The sequence below is a fragment of the Citrus sinensis genome, chromosome 5 (genome assembly GCF_022201045.2).
Source record: "Citrus sinensis cultivar Valencia sweet orange chromosome 5, DVS_A1.0, whole genome shotgun sequence".
Taxonomy (NCBI): domain Eukaryota; kingdom Viridiplantae; phylum Streptophyta; class Magnoliopsida; order Sapindales; family Rutaceae; genus Citrus; species Citrus sinensis.
Window position 1 is genome coordinate 26,385,588 of NC_068560.1, and position 21,960 is coordinate 26,407,547.

The 21,960-nt window shown below is 38.9% G+C and overlaps 1 protein-coding gene across 1 annotated transcript in view; it reads left to right on the top strand.

Annotated features, from left to right (window-relative positions):
- The first annotated feature begins 17,647 nt into the window (after nucleotides 1-17,647).
- Nucleotides 17,648-21,960, top strand: part of LOC127902379 (uncharacterized) — a 29,616-nt gene continuing 25,303 nt past the window's right edge. The window contains exon 1 of the mRNA XM_052441286.1: nucleotides 17,648-17,864. Within this exon, the coding sequence (XP_052297246.1) occupies nucleotides 17,648-17,864 (217 nt within the window). The remainder of the gene's footprint in view (nucleotides 17,865-21,960) is intronic.

A 21,960-nucleotide genomic window follows, 5' to 3' on the forward strand; every position in this document is an offset into this window, starting at 1 on the left:
CCGCGTCGTCCTCATCCAAACACCGAAGGAACGGTAGCGTATACCCTCGCCGATATAATACCCCATCAATCATCGTGTATCTCGAGGCCTGGGCTCTAATCTTCCGAGCTCGCAGGTTATCTGGTGGTAATACCCCGTCTCTAAGGTATGAAATTATCGGGTCCATCCACGAGCATTTTTGTTCTATCTGCAGCACCTCCAGATTCTACTCGATGCTCGGGCTGGACTTCACCTCCAGAGGGATCGACTTTGGCATTTTTGGTTCTGCTACCGCTGCCATCCTGGCCAAAATATCTGCTCGACTATTCTGCTTCCTGGGGATTTGTATCACCTCAACCGCTTTGAATTTCCCCATCATCTGCCTGACTATCTTCAGGTACTGCTCCATCTTCTCCTCTCTTGGTTGAAATCTTTCACTAACATGATTTGCAACCAGTTGGGAACCAGTTCTGATCTTCACTCTATCTGCTTTCACTGCCTTAGCCAATTCTAAACATGCTATCAAGGCTTCGTACTCTGCCTGGTTATTTGTGGTTGCGAATTCTAACTTTACAGCATAAGAGATCTCCTCCCCCTCTGGGCCTTCCAAGACAATTTCTGCTCCTGATCCCTGCTCCCCTGATGACCCATCAACAGACATCTGCCATACTCGGGCTTTGCTGCTGTCTGTAGCAATATCCAGCTGGTCCAAACATATTTCAGGCTCTACAAACTCTGCTACAAAATCGGCCATTGCTTGAGCCTTTATCGCTGCTTGAGGTTTGTAATCAATGTCGAACTCGCTCAGCTCTATAGCCCATTTAACGAGCCGACCAGAGGCATCCGGCTTGTGTAGGGTTTAACGCAACGGCTGGTTTGTTATTATCGAGACGGGGAATGCTTGAAAGTACGGTCTCAACTTCCGAGCAGCGACCACAAGAGCGAGTGCCCATTTCTCTAACGGTGGGTATCGGGTCTCAACATCGAGTAGGGCCTTGCTGGTGTAGTATATCGGATACCGAACCCCTTCTTCCTCTCTCACCAGAACAGAACTTGTGGCACGATCTGATACCGCCAAATACAAAGATAACTTGTCCCCATCCCTTGGTGTGGACAGCAGGGGTGCTTGCTGCAAGTATTGCTTCAAGCTCTGAAAGGCCTCTTCGCATTCTGGGGTCTATTATGTTTTCTTCCCTCTCCTTATCACTTGAAAGAATGACTGACACTTATCTGTAGCCTTGGATATGAATCGGCTCAATACCGCCAGCCTCCTCGTAAGGCTCTGCATCTCCTTCATCTGAACAATCGCCTGGATCTTCTCAGGATTTGCCTCGATCCCCCTATGACTCACCATGAATCCGAGGAATTTCCCTGACTCAACCCCAAAAGCACACTTTTCCGGGTTGAGCTTCATCTTGTACTTCCTCAAAAGTGCGAATGTCTCCTCGAGGTGCTCGACATGTTCCTTCGGGATTTTCGACTTAATTATCTTGTCGTCCATGTACACCTCCATTGTTCTCCCAATCAACGGCTTAAAGACTTTGTTCACCAGCCTCTGGTACGTGGCCCCTGCATTTTTAAGACCGAACGACATTACCCTGTAACAGAACAGACCCTGGTTAGTAATAAATGCCGTGCTCTCCTCATCCTGCTCGAACATGGGGATTTGGTTGTCTCTTGAGAATGCGTCCATGAAGCTGAGCAGGCCATGTCCAGCTGTCGAGTCTACAAGCTGGTCAATCTTTGGTAAGGGAAAACTGTCTTTCGGGCACGCCTTGTTGAGGTCCGTGAAATCCACACACATCCTCCACTTGCCATTAGCCTTTTTTACTAACACCACATTCGATATCCACTCAGGATAATTGACTTCCCGAATGAACCTTGCTTTCAAGAGCTTCTCCACCTCGCCATTTATAGCCTCATACCTCTCCTGGTTGAAGCACCTCCTTTTCTGCCTTACTGCCCGAGCACCTTTTTTTATTGCCAGTTTATAACATGCTACCTCATGATCAATCCCTGACATGTCTTCATGTGTCCAAGCAAACACATCTACATGAGCCCGCAAGCATTGCATCAACTCATACTTCTGCTTTTCTTTAAGTCTCAACCGGATTCTGATCGTTTTTCCCGGATTCTCTAGTTCCAGGCTCACTGTCTCCAGCTCCTCTACAGATTCTTGTATGCCATTCTTGTTTTTCACTCGGGTATCAAGGGATGTTATCTGCATTGCTTCCCTTGCTGCCGAGGAGTAACAGCTTCGTGCGATTCTCTGGTCTCCTCGTACCACTCCAACTACCCCATTCACCCGGTACTTGAGAGCTAGATAATGGTTGGACAGTACCGCTTTGCTCATCCTCAGAAATGGCCGACCTAGGATCATCTGGTAAGGACCTTCTTCATCCACCACCACAAAGTCCAGTATTATAGTCCTTTCTGTCGGGGAGCTCCCAATTGTGATAAGCAGCTCGACCACGCCCAGAGGGACCAGCTTTCCTCCTTCAAACCCCTTCAAGGAGGTATTGGTGTGCTCCAACTTCAGGTCTGCTATTCCTATCTCCTCCAGAGTTGACTTAAACAACACATCAACTGAGCTCCCTGTGTCAACTAGTATCCGGTCAAACTTCTTGCTAGCAACAGTGGCCTTGATGACTAAAGCATCCTCGTGGGGGTATAGAATCCCTTCTTCATCCTCATATGTCCACATGATTGGCACTTGCCTGACTCTTGCTCGTTTGGCTGCTGGGGTGTTGAAGAATACCTCTTTCCTAGTCATGGCGTATCTAGCATAATTCTCCCTCGATCTGTTGGAATCTCCGGCCAATGTTGGGCCCCCAGCTATCACCCTTACTGTAGGCTGCTCGCGCCTCAAGTTTCTGTCACTCTGCTCCCCTTCACATGTCGAGGCCACCATCGGGAAAGTCCCATCTATAAACTCGTCCAGGTACCGATTTCTCACCAAATCTTCAACCTGGGTCTTGAGATCTCTACATTCTGTAGTGGTATGGCCATGAGTGCCATGGAACTTACAATAACGTCCCCTATCCCTCCTGCTGGGTAGCTTTGTTATTGGGGCAGGGAGGTACAGTAGTCCTCGGTCCTTTATGGCCTCGTACACCTCGTCCAGGGGCATCTTCAAGGAAGTATACCGCCCATAGTCCTGGTTCTGGTCGATCATGTGCACTGCCCTTTCTCTATTTGCGCCGTTCTGAGTTGGAGGCGGTGGCAGCGCTTCTGGTCTGCTCCCTCTACTACTGTGGGAGTGTGGATGAAGACCACCATACGCTGAGTCATGCCTTCTCCAAGGCTCCCTTGCTGGTGAGCGAGGAGGTTGCGCCCTGCTGCGCTGATACTGTGGTAGCCTCTGATGAGGCTGGTAAGCGGTTACCCGACCTCCTGCACCACTACCTGAGGCCTGGTGGTCCCTCCTCCTGATCGGCCCATTCCCTGGTAATGCTCTCTTCTCTCTCTTTCCCAACCCTTCTAGCTGGTATGTCTTATGTTGTGCAAATTTTAATGTACTCGCAAGCGCACGAATCTATTGTAGTATAGATCTATGGTGACGAGTGTCGATCCCACGAGGAGGTGGATTTTAATTGTGTATAGAATTAATTTTGTAAATGGGTTGTTGGATTTATGGTGGAAATGATTTGGTATATGCTAAAACTTAAATTAAAATGGCGAGAATAAATTCTAAAATTGGAATTGCAATGGCGAGAATAAATTGAAGATAATTCTATTGAAATGACGTACTTGGGTATCTGGATCCGTATCAACATGCATCATGGGCTAAATAATCCGTATTAATGCCAATTAAATCATGAGGGGGGAATCCACACCTCATGAACCACGCTCTAATCAATATGGTGCTAAGGGCTTATCGTGCCAAATAATAATAACCTTATACTAGAGAGCCGGTGAAACCAAGGCCGTACTAGATAAGATTAGTATTATTTGTCGACGAGAAGTCAAAACATCCACAAAAACTAGAGGGGAAGAGAAAATAAATTTACCAAATTAAGCCCATGACACATGTTGAGACTTCACCTTCAACCCAAGCTTGAAAGAAAATTAGCCACTCATAATTGAACTAGGGGCAAAATGAGAATTTATTAAAATACGAAGAAAATACAAGATGGAGAGAGAATTACAGAAAATGGATCCCAAAAATGGATTCAGAGATATCAAATTAGGGGGGGGGAGGCCCCCTTTTTATAGATACATGGAGTAAATCATGGCTATCGGATTAAAAACAGTTTGGACGCTCAGGATTGCGCCACGTCATCAGTCAACAGTCCACGGTTTGACCACGCGGATGAACAGTAACACGGTTTGACCCGACTTTGAACAGTAACGCGGTTTGGTTGAAAATAATCCTGTGTGATGCATGCACCGTACGCGAGATTTTTCGTCCACTGATATGCTGCCACGTCACCATCAACAGTACATAAGAATTTTAGTCCAACAGGATCGTGACACCTCATCAGTCAATGCCACATCATCGGTCAATGCCACGTCATCATCTGTCTATGTGAACAGTGTCGTGAACAGTAACGTATACAGTACCGTACACGTGAATAGTACCGTACATGTGAATAGTGCCATTTTTCCTTTTATGCTCCTCCTAAGGTTTTCGACCGTCCTGAGTTCAAAAGTGATGTCCGTTTTGCCGTCTGATCTCTCCTTTATTGTGAAATGACTATAATGCCCCTAAAATACATAAAATACTTAATTAAAATAAAACACATGTAATTAAATCACAAGAAGGTTAAATATATAAAAGTAAGGGTTGTTAGTAAGACTTAAAATGTAAAATGACGGTTTTCTCCTTTATAAATATGCATTTTCTAACACTCAACACACCCCCCAACCAGCTTATTGCTAGTCCCTAGCAAATAAAGCGAAAACAAAATTCAAATTCAAAATAATTTTTTTTTTTTTAATAGAAACACTCGTATTTATTCCATCAGATTAATGATAGCAATCAAATAAAAGTATAAGCATTATCTCCAGTCTAAAGCAACATCACACCCACATCAACCATCCACATGAATTAGCCCAGTAGACTTTGTTTTAGCTACTCTCAAGAATGACATGTCAAACCCCAAAATCTCACTGGAAGTAGTGACACTCTCACAAATAAATTAATCCCAATAAAAATAGTCACTCCAATGAATGGTAATTGAGAGAGAAAATAATAAAGAAGTGATATCACATGCTCTCACCAAGATGAAATAAATATGCCCTCAGCTTAGAAATAATACGATCTCAAGTCAAATAAAATGTTAGTCAACCCACTTTATTTATCTTTTTTTTTTTTTTAATTATGCATCACTACATCTTTTTAGCCCATATAACTAGCTTCTACTTCGGACTATAGTTCCCTAAAATCAAGAAGGACTTTTATTAGGACGTAACGTAGGCTAGGGACATGGTTAACAAAGAAGGGAAATAAGGAAAACAAAGTGTATGTTTGAGAAAAATGCAGAGAATTTTTTTTTTTTTTTTTTTTTGGAAGTTGCAAGGTGGATTTCACCTATTTTTATTCTTTTGAAACAACAACTTTTGTTTTTGGTTTTGTTTTTGTTTTTTTGTTTTTGTTTTTTTTTTTTGCTTTTATTTGGCATAACTTCACTGAACAAAATAATTATTTACATTTTCTCAAACATAAGTAGGTGATGGAACTTATAAGACATCGGGTAATACTCCAAATCGGAGTGGGTCAAGATGATAAGTTGACAAAGAAAATGTTTTTTTTTTTTTAAAGGCTCAAAAGGGTTAACTATGGATATTTAATAAAAGGGATGGCTTGAAAGGCTCAAACGGATCAAAGATGGCTTCTCCATCATCTTTTAGGGCTCTAAATAATCTTCCATATCTACTAGTTAGATGGGCCTCCAAATGTAGCAACACACTCTTTTTTTCTTTTTCTTTTTTCTCTTTTTTTTTTATTTTACAATTTTTTTTTAAGGGTTAACTCAAAAGTAATTTAGAGATCGTGTATAAAATAATAAACTGTTAAGCTGTATAAAGAGTGGGCAAAAGGGTTATTCTCCGAGAAAAATAATAGGCTCAAAAACTCACTTGGTACTTATTATGACATGTTCATTCCTTCAAGCAACTCACATTTGTCTCCGACATCAACATGTAAAGTAGCAAACATAGCGTAACATCACTTAAGACCAAAGATAATACAAATACTAAAATTTGAAATTAATCATGTCATCCAATGTTAAAACAAATCACACATTTTTTTTTTTAAACATCATTCTACCCCCCACCTATTCTAAACATAAAAGGAAAATATGCATGCAGAAATGTGAAAATGATGCATAAAAACTAATTAGAAAAGTTACACGTAAAATGATAGAAAACGAAAATGATTTTTTTTTTTTAAAGAAGATGCGTTTCTAGAGGAACTACACTCCATATTCAGCCATCTTCGACTCAAAAGTTGGAAAATGTATATTTATAGAGGAGAAATTAAAGAAGAAAAATAAACATAAACACATAATAAAGAAAAAGAAAATGTCTGAATTTTTTTTTTTTATAAACGATAAAGATGCGTTTCTAGAGTCACTACACTCCATATTCAGCCATCTTCAACACAAAAAGTTAGCAACAGTTAGTTTCTACAACAAAAATTAGTAAAAACTTAACCAAAATTCCACAATTGTCGACTATTCCCTCCCCCCAACCAGAACGAAACATTGTCCTCAATGTTTGAAAGGAAAGAAGTAGAGTTTAGAAGACATCACCTGGGTGGTGCAACACAGAAGAAAATATTTATAGGCGGAGAGTTAAATCTAATTTGTACTTCTTACTGCTGCTACTGTTACCATCATTATTTGGACGCTCCAACACAAAGGTCCAGGGGTCTGGCTCCGGTCTATAAGCTTGTAACAGATCAAGTAGCTCATTAGCAGTGTGAGCACAAATAAAAAGTTTTTTCACATTAGCGGGAATGAAATAGTTTTTTATTGCATGGTTAAGAAATGCGATAAAGCCATCATAAAAGTTATTGACATTTAACAAACCGATGGGTTTCTGGTGAATGTGTAGATGGGCCCAAGATGCTAGTGTCATAAGTGCCTCTAGTGTTGCAAGATCTCCTGGAAGGAAAATAAAAGCATCAGCATAATTAAGCATTTCAGTTATTCTTTCTTGCATACCTGAGACGACTAACTCTTCTCCAGTTGATGAGTCAGACGAACTGCCCAATGGTTTTAGGACTCTTGGGATGATGCCTAACACTTGACTTCCTCTGATAAAAGCTGCTTCTGAGACCATTTTTGATAACCCTCGATTACCTCCTCCATACACCAAGTGTAATTTTCTCGCTGCTATGCTTCGACCAAGATCTATGGCTGCCTCAACGAACTCTTTATGTTTGCCATAGGTAAATCCAGAAAGCACACAAATGTTCTTGAATTGTCTATTGGGAGTAGCTGCCATTGTGATACTTCTCGAAAACAATTTGTGAGTGCTTGACAAAAAAAAAATCACATTTAAGAGTCTTGGTGATAGTGGGTCATGGTTGTGTATGAGGTAATATGTCAGTGTCAAATAACGCGTAAAGCACGTGGCTCGCAAGTCAAAAAGAAAACAGTAAAAAGGAAAAAGCAAACAGTAATAAAATTATTAAAGACAATAATGCAAACAATAAGACAATAGTGAAATAAAATAACAATAAAGTAAAAGGATATTTACAGGTAGTTGCGACTGTGGCTCACATCTTCCTCTGGTTTTACGTCCAGAAACGGCTTGAACGCCCTCTATGGGTCGAGGATAGGCTTCCTATCCAGTTTTCTTATAAACTGGCAAACAGGGTCGTTTATAGTCAGATTCCCGAGACTATATCGCGCATGCTCTTTCTGGAATAATGGCCATAACTGGAGAATCGCTCCTTGCACATATCCACTGGGATGCGTTTCAAGAGACAAAAGGATATCATCCAATGACTCCTTATTCAAGCCATCCCTAATGAATTGAATCTTATCTTCCCTATTATCAGACACCATTCCTAAAGAACATGGGTTTTTATTGCAACTCATTCTGGCACACTTATGACAAGCAACAGAAATTCTTCGAGCTCGTCGTTTTCTTGCATAATTTCCTTTACCACAACCAGGCATGAATGCAATAAATTTTGGAGGTAACTCACCTGCCGATCGTACTTTAGCCTCGATTAACCAACGGATGTCAGCAGGTATGTTATTCCTCATGAGTAATCGCATGCGTTCGGACCGAGCTTTATAAATCGTAAGGAGGGCATTCTGAGGAAGTGAAGGGAATCGCTTGTGAAGCTTCGCTAGAATCTCGTTTCTGTCCATACCTTCGCCTCAGAATATCAGTTATTATGGGAAACTGAAGTAACCGACTTGATTGTCACGGAGTACCGTTATCCGCCACTTCACCGGGGTAACAAACTAAAGCACACAAATAGAAAAACAAATTAAAACACACAAAGAAAATTAAAATCGTCCTCTTATTGAATTTACCTCAAGCTCCAACTGGATGTCGTAAACACTTCTCTCAATGTCTCTGAGTTGGTGTTCTAAACCCTCAACATAGGCTACTAACTCTGGTGGTTGTAGAGCCCAAATGCGTTGTGTTTTACAAAATTGAATCTACCTTTTGAGATGAGTTTTGACACGTTGAAGTGGTTTAAGAATGTTCAGGAGGAACGGTCTAAGTATGAGACTCATGATTAAAAATGATAAGAGAAAACTTAATGGTAAAATAAACACACTTATGCAAAAACAATTTCAATTAGCAAAAGAATAATATAAAGAAAGAAAGAAAAATCAAATCAACGAAAAGAAAAAAAAAATCAATTCAAATTTGGTGGGTCACTCAAATTTATTTCGGTGTCTTCTCCACGTGGTTGGTATTCTAGATATGGCTTTAATCTTTGACCATTAACTTTAAACGTGACACCGTTCTTTGGGTCCTTAATTTCAATTGCCCCATGTGGAAAAACAGTATGAACAATAAAGGGACCAGACCAACGAGAGCGTAACTTACCTGGGAATAGGTGCAAGCGAGAATTGAACAAAAGCACTTTCTGACCTGGGGTGAAAGATTTTCTCATAATTTGCTTATCATGGAAGACTTTCATTCGTTGCTTGTAAATCTTGGCATTTTCGTACGCGTCATTGCGAATTTCTTCAAGTTCTGCCAGCTGTAATCTTCTTTCTGAGCTGGCTTGCTGCATGTCAAAATTGAATTTCTTGATGGCCCAATATGCACGATGCTCGAGTTCCACAGGTAGGTGGCAAGCTTTTCCATACACTAGCCTGTAGGGTGACATCCCAATCGGGGTCTTGAAAGCCGTTCTATATGCCCATAAGGCATCATCAAGTCTTAATGACCAATCTTTTCTATCTGGCCTCACCGTTTTTTCTAATATGTGCTTTATTTCTCGATTGGAGATCTCAACTTGGCCACTGGTTTGCGGATGATACGGAGTTGCCACTTTGTGTGTGATTGAATACTTTGTCAAAAGAGCTTTGAATGCTTTGTTACAAAAGTGGGCACCACCATCACTGATTATCGCTCGAGGGAATCCAAAGCGTGAAACAATGTTGCTTTTCAAAAATGCTATCACCACCTTGTGATCATTGGTCCTACATGGAATTGCTTCTACCCATTTCGATACGTAGTCAACAGCAACCAATATGTATTGATGGCCAAAAGAAGGGGGAAAGGGTCCCATGAAGTCGATACCCCATACGTCAAAAATCTCAACAACTAAAATTGGATTTAGTGGCATCATATTCCTTCGCGTAATGCTTCCCATTCGTTGACACCTATCACATGAAGAACAGAAAGTGTAAGCGTCTCGAAATATAGATGGCCAATAGAAACCACATTGTAAAACTTTAGTCGCTGTTTTCTTAGCACTGAAATGGCCTCCACAAGCTTGTTTATGGCAGAATGAAAGGATATTCTGAATTTCATTTTCTGGGACACATCGTCTAACAATTTGGTCTGCACAATACTTGAACAAATACGGGTCATCCCAAAAGAAATTCTTTATCTCTGCAAAGAATTTAGCCTTGTCTTGCTTGGTCCAATGCTCTGGAAGTTTACCTGTAACAAGATAATTAACTATATCAGCATACCAAGGTAATACTTCCACACTCATTAATTGTTCATCTGGAAATGACTCATTCAATATTAATGGCTCTGTAATTGTGTCAAGATGGAGACGAGAGAGGTGGTCGGCCACAACATTTTCTGTCCCTTTTTTATCTTTGAATTCCAAGTCAAATTCCTGCAAAAGTAACACCCAACGAATTAGCCTAGCTTTTGCATCTTTCTTTGTGAGAAGATATTTAAGAGCAGCATGATCTGTGAACACGATTATTTTACAACCAATGAGATAAGATCGAAATTTCTCTAATGCAAACACTACTGCTAGCATTTCTTTTTCAGTAGTTGAATAGTTCAACTGTGCATCATTCAATGTCATACTAGCATAGTAAATAACGTGGGGAATTCGATCAACTCTTTGTCCTAATACTGCTCCTACTGCATAATCAGATGCATCACACATGAGTTCAAATGGTAAACTCCAGTTCGGGGACTGAATGATGGGTGATGATGTCAACAAATGCTTTAATTTTTCAAACGCCATAAGACATGAATCATTAAAGATAAAAGGTACATCCTTAGCAAGTAAGTTGCATAAGGGTCTAGAAACTTTGCTAAAATCTTTAATAAAACGTCTATAGAAACCAGCATGCCCAAGGAAAGATCTTACTTCTCTGACTGTTTTGGGTGGAGGAAGATTAGAAATGAGATCCACCTTGGCTTTGTCAACCTCAATACCTTTACTCGAAATGATGTGACCGAGAACAATACCTTGTTTTACCATAAAATGGCATTTCTCCCAATTTAAGACCAAGTTCTTCTCGACACATCTCTGCAGGACTAGTGTTAGATGATGTAAACATTGATCAAACGAGTCACCAAAGACAGAAAAATCATCCATAAAGACTTCAAGGAATCGTTCAACCATATCAGAAAAAATGCTCAACATGCATCGTTGAAATGTAGCAGGTGCATTACATAATCCAAATGGCATTCTCCTATATGCAAATGTGCCAAAAGGGCAAGTGAAAGTAGTTTTCTCTTGATCTTTTGGTGCTATGGGAATCTGATTGTATCCTGAGTAGCCATCTAGAAAGCAATAAAATTCATGGCCTGCTAATCTATCAAGCATTTGATCAATAAATGGTAAAGGAAAATGGTCTTTACGTGTGACAGAATTCAACTTTCTATAATCAATGCAAACACGCCATCCTGTAGTTACTCTAGTGGGTATCAATTCATTATCAGCATTCGTAACTACTGTGATTCCTGACTTTTTGGGGACAACTTGTACAGGACTGACCCATGAACTATCAGAAATTGGGTAAATGATACCTGCATCTAATAGCTTAAGCACTTCGGTTCTAACAACTTCTTTCATATTAGGATTTAACCGACGTTGTATTTCCCTAGTAGTTTTAGCATTTTCATCAAGGTGAATGTAATGCATGCAATCTACTGGGTTTATACCTTTAATATCTGCTATGGTCCATCCTAATGCTTCTTTGTGCTCTTTTAAAACATCCAACAACTTACCTTTTTGTTCGTCATTTAGGGATGATGAGATGATTACCGGCAGAGTACTTTCTTCTCCCAAAAACGCATATTCCAAAGTGTTGGGCAATGGTTTGAGCTCGAGTTTCGGTGGTGATTCTGATGATGGAATGAGTTGCTTCTCTGATGGTGCTAGTTGCTCAACTCTTGACTTCCATTTATTAGTGTCCATAGATGGTGCTGAGTCAAGCAGGGCGTTGACCTCATCAACCGATCTGTCAATATCAAAATCAAAACCAAAGTGAGTTAAACATGTTTGTAAAGGATCATCACTAAGGTTTGAAAGAAAAGTGTCATCAACTAATGCTTCGATTAAATCCACATCAACAATTCCATCATCTGCACTGTGAGGTTGTTTGGCAATGTTGAAGATGTTCAGCTCCATAGTCATGTTGCCGAAAGACAACTGCATATTTCCAGTCCTGCATTGAATGTGAGCATCCGCAGTTGCCAAGAAAGGTCGGCCTAGAATAATGGGGATGTGCTTCCTTGAATCCTGTATTGGTTGAGTGTCAATTACAATGAAGTCAACAGGAAAATAAAATTTGTCTACCTGGATAAGCACGTCCTCCACAATACCACGAGGTATTTTCGTGGACCGATCTGCAAGCTGTAACACCACTGGAGTTGGGTGTAATTCTCCCAATCCAAGTTTCACAAATACTGAATAAGGCAACAGATTTACACTAGCTCCTAAATCCAACAAAGCATTCTCAATTGTGTGGTTCCCTATACTACATGAGATAGTGGGGGAGCCTGGGTCTTTGCATTTTAAAGGAATTTTATGTTGGAGTATAGAACTAACGTTTTTTGTTAAAAATGCCTTCTTTTGAACATGCATGTTTCTCTTTTTAGTACACAAATCTTTAAGAAACTTGGCATAAGATGGAACTTGCTTTATAGCATCAAGTAAAGGGATGTTAACACTTACCTGTTTGAAGATTTCGAGAATCTCACCTGTAGATTTTCCTTTTTTTCCTTTCGCTAACCTCTGAGGAAATGGAGCTTTGGGAACGTATTCTCGTGGGTTGGCTTCTTCTCTCTCCTCCGGTGGTGAGTCCTCAACGTTCACAGGTACAATTTGATTTTCCTTTGTCACCGGCATCTCCACTTTGTTGTCGACTTCCTTTCCTTTTCGCAAGGTCATTATTGCTTTGACCTCTCCATGCTGCTGTGGTGAACTGGTACTCGCTTCATGCACTCCTTTAGGATTAGGCACTGGTTGACTTGGAAATTTTCCTTTCTCAACAGTCATTGCCAAGGTCTGAACTGAAGAAGCGAGTTGTCCCACCATCTTCTCGAGGCTTGAAACTGATTGAGCTTGTGAGTTGAAGCCCGCTCTCAATTCATTTCGTAGTCCATCAATGGTGCGGTTCTGTTGCTCAATCGTGGAGTGAGTAACATTCTTGAAATTTTGGAATGCATCCTCCCATGGTCTAGGTTGAGAGTAGTTCTGATTCTGATTGAATGGTCTAAATGGGGGCTGAGAGGCTTGAGGAATTTGTTGCATTGGTGGAGCTGGAGCTGCTGGTCCATTTTGTTGGAATCCTTGAGACCATGAAAAATTGGGGTGGTCTCTCCATCCAGGATTATATGTGTTGGAGTATGGGTTGTAATTCGATGGTTTTCTCATTACACCTATGGCATTGGCTTGATCTGAGTATGAGTCATGGTCATGTGGTTCTGTTGATTTAGCAGTCGATAACGATGCTATTTGTCGAGCAAGACCTTCAACCATCTCCTTGACTTCTTTGATTCCCGAAGTTGACTCGCCAATTTGAACCTCATTTACTCCCTTAATTCGTCTAGTATTCCTGAGTGATCGACTCCGTTGTTGGGAATTATCCGCTTGTCGCTGGAAGAATTCCCAAATCTCTGATGCACTTTTTGACATTAGCTCTCCTCCACTTGTTGCCATTAGCCATTCTTGCACATTTGGTAGTAATCCCTCCAAAAAGTATTGGCATTGGTGCCATTTCTCGTACCCATGATGTGGACACTTCAAGAGTAGCCCATTGAATCGCTCCCATGTTTTGAAAAATTGCTCGTCCTCTCTCTGGGTAAACTCTGAGATTTCCCTGCGAATAGCATTGGTTTTATGCACTGGGAAATATTTATTTAAAAATTTTGTAACCATTTGTTCCCATGATGCAATGCTATTAGCAGGCAATGTATTAAGCCATGAACGAGCTCTATCTTTTAAAGAAAATGGGAATAGTCTAAGTTTAACATCATCATCTGAAAAATTCTCATATTTGAATGTTTGACAAATGGCATGAAAATCATTCAAATGATTATATGGATCCTCATTTTCTAGGCCATAAAATGTAGGGAGACAATTTAACACACTAGGTTTTAATTCAAAACTCCTAGCAGCTACATTTGGGTATCTTATGCATGACGTGCTCAAATTAGCTAAGGGACTATAATAGTCCTTAAATGGCCTCTCCTGTGGTGCTTGTAAATCCATTTTATTTTTAACGTGTTTGTGTGTGCGAAGTGTTTTTTCTAATTCAAGGTCTATAGGTTCAAGATTAGGTAATAATGACCTACGACCATGCATGCAAATAAATAAAATAAAAATAAAGATGCAAACAAAACAAAAAATAAAGATGGGAACAAAACAAATAAAAATAAAGAAGAGGGAGAAATTACGATACTAACCTTATTGCGCTATTACAACCTTTCTATAAAAATACACAAAAATAAATACGTGAAAGAAATTAACTAAAAATTAAATTAATAAGATAAACAAAAAAAAATTACAAAGAAAAATAAATGGAAAATTAAATTACAGAATTTTAAAGAAGAGAAAAAGAAAAGAAATACTAACCTTTAAATGTAGATTCACTTTTTTTTCTTTTTTTTTTAATTTAATAAAAAAAATACAAGAAAACAAATAAAAGAAATTATTCAAAAAAAAATTAATTCTATGAATTAAAATTACTTACCTCCCCGGCAACGGCGCCAAAAACTTGTTGTGCAAATTTTAATGTACTCGCAAGCGCACGAATCTATTGTAGTATAGATCTATGGTGACGAGTGTCGATCCCACGAGGAGGTGGATTTTAATTGTGTATAGAATTAATTTTGTAAATGGGTTGTTGGATTTATGGTGGAAATGATTTGGTATATGCTAAAACTTAAATTAAAATGGCGAGAATAAATTCTAAAATTGGAATTGCAATGGCGAGAATAAATTGAAGATAATTCTATTGAAATAACGTACTTGGGTATCTGGATCCGTATCAACATGCATCATGGGCTAAATAATCCGTATTAATGCCAATTAAATCATGAGGGGGGAATCCACACCTCATGAACCACGCTCTAATCAATATGGTGCTAAGGGCTTATCGTGCCAAATAATAATAACCTTATACTAGAGAGCCGGTGAAACCAAGGCCGTACTAGATAAGATTAGTATTATTTGTCGACGAGAAGTCAAAACATCCACAAAAACTAGAGGGGAAGAGAAAATAAATTTACCAAATTAAGCCCATGACACATGTTGAGACTTCACCTTCAACCCAAGCTTGAAAGAAAATTAGCCACTCATAATTGAACTAGGGGCAAAATGAGAATTTATTAAAATACGAAGAAAATACAAGATGGAGAGAGAATTACAGAAAATGGATCCCAAAAATGGATTCAGAGATATCAAATTAGGGGGGGGAGGCCCCCTTTTTATAGATACATGGAGTAAATCATGGCCATCGGATTAAAAACAGTTTGGACGCTCAGGATTGCGCCACGTCATCAGTCAACAGTCCACGGTTTGACCACGCGGATGAACAGTAACACGGTTTGACCCGACTTTGAACAGTAACGCGGTTTGGTTGAAAATAATCCTGTGTGATGCATGCACCGTACGCGAGATTTTTCGTCCACTGATATGCTGCCACGTCACCATCAACAGTACATAAGAATTTTAGTCCAACAGGATCGTGACACCTCATCAGTCAATGCCACATCATCGGTCAATGCCACGTCATCATCCGTCTATGTGAACAGTGTCGTGAACAGTAACGTATACAGTACCGTACACGTGAATAGTACCGTACATGTGAATAGTGCCATTTTTCCTTTTATACTCCTCCTAAGGTTTTCGACCGTCCTGAGTTCAAAAGTGATGTCCGTTTTGCCGTCTGATCTCTCCTTTATTGTGAAATGACTATAATGCCCCTAAAATACATAAAATACTTAATTAAAATAAAACACATGTAATTAAATCACAAGAAGGTTAAATATATAAAAGTAAGGGTTGTTAGTAAGACTTAAAATGTAAAATGACGGTTTTCTCCTTTATAAATATGCATTTTCTAACACTCAACATCTTAATCCGTGCTGCCTTTTCTTCCTCAATCTCTATGTCCCTCTTAGCCTGCTAGTATGTGGCTGCATACGTCTGAATAATTGGGCTTCTCAAGTTGTACCACAACCTTCCTATCTTCACCATTTCTTTCAATCCCCTTAATGCCTGAGGATGGTTGAAGGCTCCCAAATCGAGGACAGCACGATGAAACCTCTTGATGAATTCTCGAAAAGTTTCTTGCTCCCCCTGCTTCAGGCTTTTCAACTCCATCATGTCATCTTTTGGTGCTATTGCCCCACGAAACTGCTCTGTAAATTCCTGACACATCTGCTCGAAGGTTTTAATGCTCCCTCGATGAAGTTTCCTGTACCACTCGCGTGCACGTCCCTCTAGGGATAGTGCGAACACCCTGCACCTTTGGGCTTGAGATAATCCTTGCACCCCGGTTATGTCGTTGAAGCGCTCTATGTGCATCAGCGGATTAGTTCGTCCCGAATATCTAAGGTCTGGGAGGCGAAAATCTCTTGGAATGACTGCCCTCATGATCTCTGCCGTGAGCGGTGATTCTCCGTCCAGCATTATCTTCCAACCAGGAGCTCTGCTCCTTCCTTGCATGTCATCAATTACCTGCACTAGTCTGCGCACTTCCTCCTCCAGCTGCACTGCACGACCAGGGTCACGTGCTGCAACTTGATCCCGCTCTTGCTCTACATCATGTAAGTGTTGCCTGAGCTCTGTTTCCTCTGCATTCGCCACCCCATCGTCCTTATCAAAAATCTGTCTTGCTGGGGATTGCTCTTCCTCTCTATGAATTTCTCCCCGCAGAGATAAGTTACCTCTCTCACCATCAAATCTCCTGGTGGTTTGACTTCTCCTCGTATTATCGTGACCTGGTGCCACTCTACCACCTCTCACCCTTTCCTCCTGGGTTTCCCTTCGTTCACTCTACAGCTCATGTAGGATGGTTGTCAGGGTCTCCATCTACTTTTCCATCCGTTCCGTCCGGTGAAACATGGCTTTTTCCTGTGCTTCACTGGCTATCTCCCTTAGCGTCATGGAATCGTTAAGCCTCATATCACCCCCTTGTGCATTACTTCCTCCTACCTCCTTTGTTTTTCCACTTGCTTTACTCCTCTTCTTGCTGTCAACAGAAGGTTTTTGATCAACTCCCCACAGACGGCGCCAAAATATTGATGCAAGATTCTGGTTACTCTTTCTACCGCGACCAGGATCTCTGCTCAATCAACTCGACCACGATTAGGATCCCTCCTCGTAAGGCTTCTTCTCCAGAGGTTCCTGCGTACACAGAATCAGGTCAGAGCACGCCGGTTATTTTTCCGGCGTAAACTCTCCGACGCTCAAGTCAGATATGAAGGTTTTATGTTCCTGGGAACGTTAGCCACGAATCTTAAGGCTCCTTTTTGGTATCTATTGTTGAATGCTTTCTTTATCTTAGTTTTCAGTATCAAAAGTTCTAACCCTTTTACCTTCGTTGGCTACCTTTTTATAGGCCACTTCTGAACTCAGGCCTTCCCTCAATTCGCGCTCGTTATCCTTCCACCTCTCGAAAGTGGATGCTCTATTTCTGTAGTCGTGGGTGGTTGCGTGGCCTTCGTGCCTTGATTCTCGGACTGGAGAGCACGTCTCGCCAACTGTCATTGACCGGGTCTCCTCGACTAAACCCTTAGCAGGAATGTAGCAGGAATGGCTTTATGCTTCCAGCAGGAGATTGGCCTCGTGGATGACGTAATCGTGGACGAGCAGGATATTCCTGCTCCTGCTCCCCCGGCTACCATACTCTTACAAGATATACCTGTTCGAGGAACCCTGCTACCAGATGTCTGCTCATCACTGCTGGTCTTCGTCGAAGCATATCCCACAAACAAAGGAAATGCTAGAGAACTAGAAAAACGTTCTTGCCGTACTCGTGCAGCCCAAAATAACACATTAATGTTCAATTTGAATCAATTTCCATTTCTATATATGCGTTAATTTTGTGTGCTTTGTGTATCGCTGCGCTTGTGTGTCTTACCTGCTGAGCTCCATTGCATCATGAAGTTAAAAGAGTAAAAGAGTAAGTGACAATCCAAGAGCATGGCCAGCAGATTAAGGTTACTAAGCTTCCAGCTTAAGCCTTTACATTTATAAGAAAATATCTGAAATGGAAAAAGCTTGCATATCCTTGAGTGAATCAAAACCTACATTTGGAAAACATCGTTATGGAAGTTTCTGCTTCATTTTTTTTTTACACTTCTGAACATTATAACATATGGAACTCCTTCATTGCCTAGACAGTTGCACACAACATTACTCCGGTTGCAGTAGCAATTAGTTGACAAAATTATATTTTAATGGTAAAAACTTGTAGGAAAAGTAATTAACAATAATGAAAAATCAGCTAGCAGAAGTTTATTGCTTTCATTGTTATGATGAATTGCCAAAAATCCGGCAACAGCCAGAATAGGAGTGGCCACATTCATGTTCTTAATATCCTGCTCAGAAAAACACGAAATAATTTTCATGTGTAACTTCATAAATCAACAAGCGGATTGTAAATATGATTGGAAAGTTTAGAATTTGATTAAACAAATTAACCTTCAAGCAGAATGACAGTCCTAAAAAGAAGGAACCGAAACCCATCCTATTAGCTGAAATCTGCAAAACATTGGTAGCCATTCCTATTGACAACAAGATCAAATGTTTGATACAAATTCCTTTCCGTTCAAATTACTATAAGAAGAGGTCTTCTTCCAGCTTTGTCTATCAATAATACACTGGTAATAACTGCAGGAACTAGAAGAAAAGGACATTGTATTATGTCAAAGAAATATCTTCTTCAAAGAGCAGAATATTGAAGTTACAAAAATAAAGTCAGAGTGCCTATAAAATGGCTATTCCTCTACTTCCAGTGCTACTACAAATGTAACACCCGAAATATAACATGTGGAGAGCACATGAAGAAGGACGTTACTTACAAATCGTAATCCTTATTCATAAATTCTAAACTGAAATACCTCAAATTCTTATTCAAATAAATCTACAAAATCATAAGTCTAACACTAAATAATCTCTCCCAAAACATAATAATAACAAAAGTCTCAAACTCCAAATTACAAATTCATAACAGAAATAAACTAAAAAGAAACATGAGTCTATTCCTCTTCTTATTCAAATAGCAAACGGAAACGAAATCACTAACTCCAAAGCTAAGCACACCTCTCAAAAAGGACTTAATTTGCAAAAAGTAATGACGATGGGTGAGCTGTCAACTCGGTAAGTAAAATCATTCCTAACACACTAGGCCTATCGATACCCAAAAATATTGCAAGCCTTCTTTTATTTAAAACATATATCATAATACATAAATTTCATAAAACGATATATCACGATAAAATAACATAAATTCATTGTAACTCAGAATATCAAAAGCATAGTTACTTACAAAAGCAAATCATATATCACATTCATGGAAAATAAAAGGTTAGCTCATGTCACATAGTGTCACCTATAGTCCCAATGACCCGGTCAGAAACAGAATCAGAATATCGTGTGCACACTCAGACCAAAAACCCAGTACTGGTCCAGAACAGACATATATCGTATTATACGATCAGAATCAGAATAACTACGGACAATGAGCTAAAATATAATGACTTATATGTGACATTTTGCACTATATGTGGCACTTTACGGCGCTTTGGCCCTCAAGAGGTGGCCCCCATATAATCCCAAGAGGTGGCCCCCGTACAATCATAAATAATTGAAAATATTCATAAGCACAAAAACATTCGTATCAGTTTCATAAATATCCATAACAACAATTTAGGCTTGCAAATTATTTTATAGATAAAATCATAAAAGGTAGTGTAATAAAATAACTTACATACTTTAAAGCATTTATAAAATACTTTGTAAAAAAAAAAAAGGTTTGAAAACATTTTCATAAAACTAATTTTGTTATCAAAATCAATTAATCTTCTAAGTTGTATAAAAATTCTTCTACTTATAATAATATCAAAATAATCATATATATATATATATATCCATTATATTAGGAATGAAATTACTTACCTCGACTAGAGAATTTGAATTAATACACCTCTAAGCCTCTAAGAGAGTCAATCACCTCCAACACCTTAAAGAAATATAGAATATGACAATTAATAACTTATTCTAAAAATCTGATTTTCTAATTCATACCCGCACAAGCCTGATTCTCAAAATTTTAACTCTTAATTTAAAATTGAGAATGACATAATATTCTATGGAACTATTCTAAAAATCCATGGGTACCTTATGTAAAGGTTTCAAGAGGATCTGATACCAAACATAGTTTCAATTACTATTTATTTCTTGATGAATTTCGAAATTGTTTCACAATACCTTAACTGAACAGAGAGGGTTATGAGATTTTTATAAAATCAGATACTAATCGAAAAATTATAAAATTAAAACTGGAAATACTAGATACATATATTAATTCTAAAAAAAATTTAGAATTTTTCGAGTTCATTTGATAGTATAAATAATTTTGTGAATCTGGTCGCTGCACTGGAATCACAGTTTTCTAGTGCAGCAGTGTCTGTTTTGAAAATACATATAAAATCGAAAACGAAGTCAAATTTAATGAAACAAAATTTATTCAAGAATCTCTACATGTCTAGTTTCCAGAAATATAAATTTCTTAATAAAAATCATTCAGAAAATACAAGTTTAAATTCGAGATACTCACGCTGTCCAGAATTATCCTTTGCGCTTAATGCATCAAGGATTAATTAACTAAATTCATAATAAATCAAAACCCTAAACAAAGCCTAAACACATTCTAAATCATGCATTATGATCTATAACAATCTAAAATCATGCCAATATAAAGCCTAGATAGAGTGATTGGAAATCCTGGAGAGAATAGGGAGAATAAACTTACCAATCACTTTGATTCTCTCCTAAGCAAATGTTTGAATCCTAGAGTTTGGGTAGGAGTGTAATGAGTAGCAGAGAAGAAGAAGAATAGTTGTGGACTTAGGATTATGGAAGGGGAAAAATATTAATTTATAGGGAGTCTTAAGAAACCCTATTGAATTTGGAAAAATAACCCTTTCCTAAAATTATCCCATGAATAACCCTTTTTATAAGGGTAAAAATGCCATTTATAAATTTTATTAAAAAATAAATAAAATAATAGAAATTTGGGTGTTACAGGAAATACCTACAACAAATCATCAGGCATTCATATCATTATTTTCTTCTCGTGTTCCCTGCAGTGATTTAGATCATCAGTAGTATTAGAAAACATTGGAGGCCTATTTACCAGCACCTTCAAATATGGAGCTAGCATAATATCCCAGTGCACTGATTCCTCCAAATTGTTGTAGTAACATGAGTCCAACCCTAATCTAATTAAAACAGGTTCTAATAATCCATATTCAAATATGCAGAAAATCATAATGAAAGAAAGATTAAAGGTTCATTTGTATTTCTCAATAGGCTCACAATGAGTGAATTTGCAAATTTCCTCTGGAACAAGTCCAAGAGACTGGCTTTTTAGTGTTGCTGAGAGATTTTTTTGGAAAATTTTTAAAACAAATGGTGTCTTATGGTAAAGACATGTCTAATTAATTTTGTCTTATAGAAAATGTACCTTTCACTAAAGACATGTCTAATTAAATGATGTCTTGTTGTAAGGACATGTCCATTTAATTGTCTTATAAAAAATGTATCTTTTTACTAAAGGATATACCTTTTCATGGTAACATTTCACTTAGAGATGCATCATTTCATGGTAACATTTCATTTGAAATGGTGATGGTTCAATTTGGACTATTGATTAAAATTAAAATTAAATTTAGATCCAATAGCCATGAATGAAGTGTTATCATGAAATGTGACAATCCGAATGAAGGGGCACAAATATATCTATAAATAGGGATCATGTTTAAGTCATTTAGACATGAAAATAATGATCCTACACTAGTCTTTTCTCACCCCTCTTTTCTAAAACGAATTTCATCACAAAC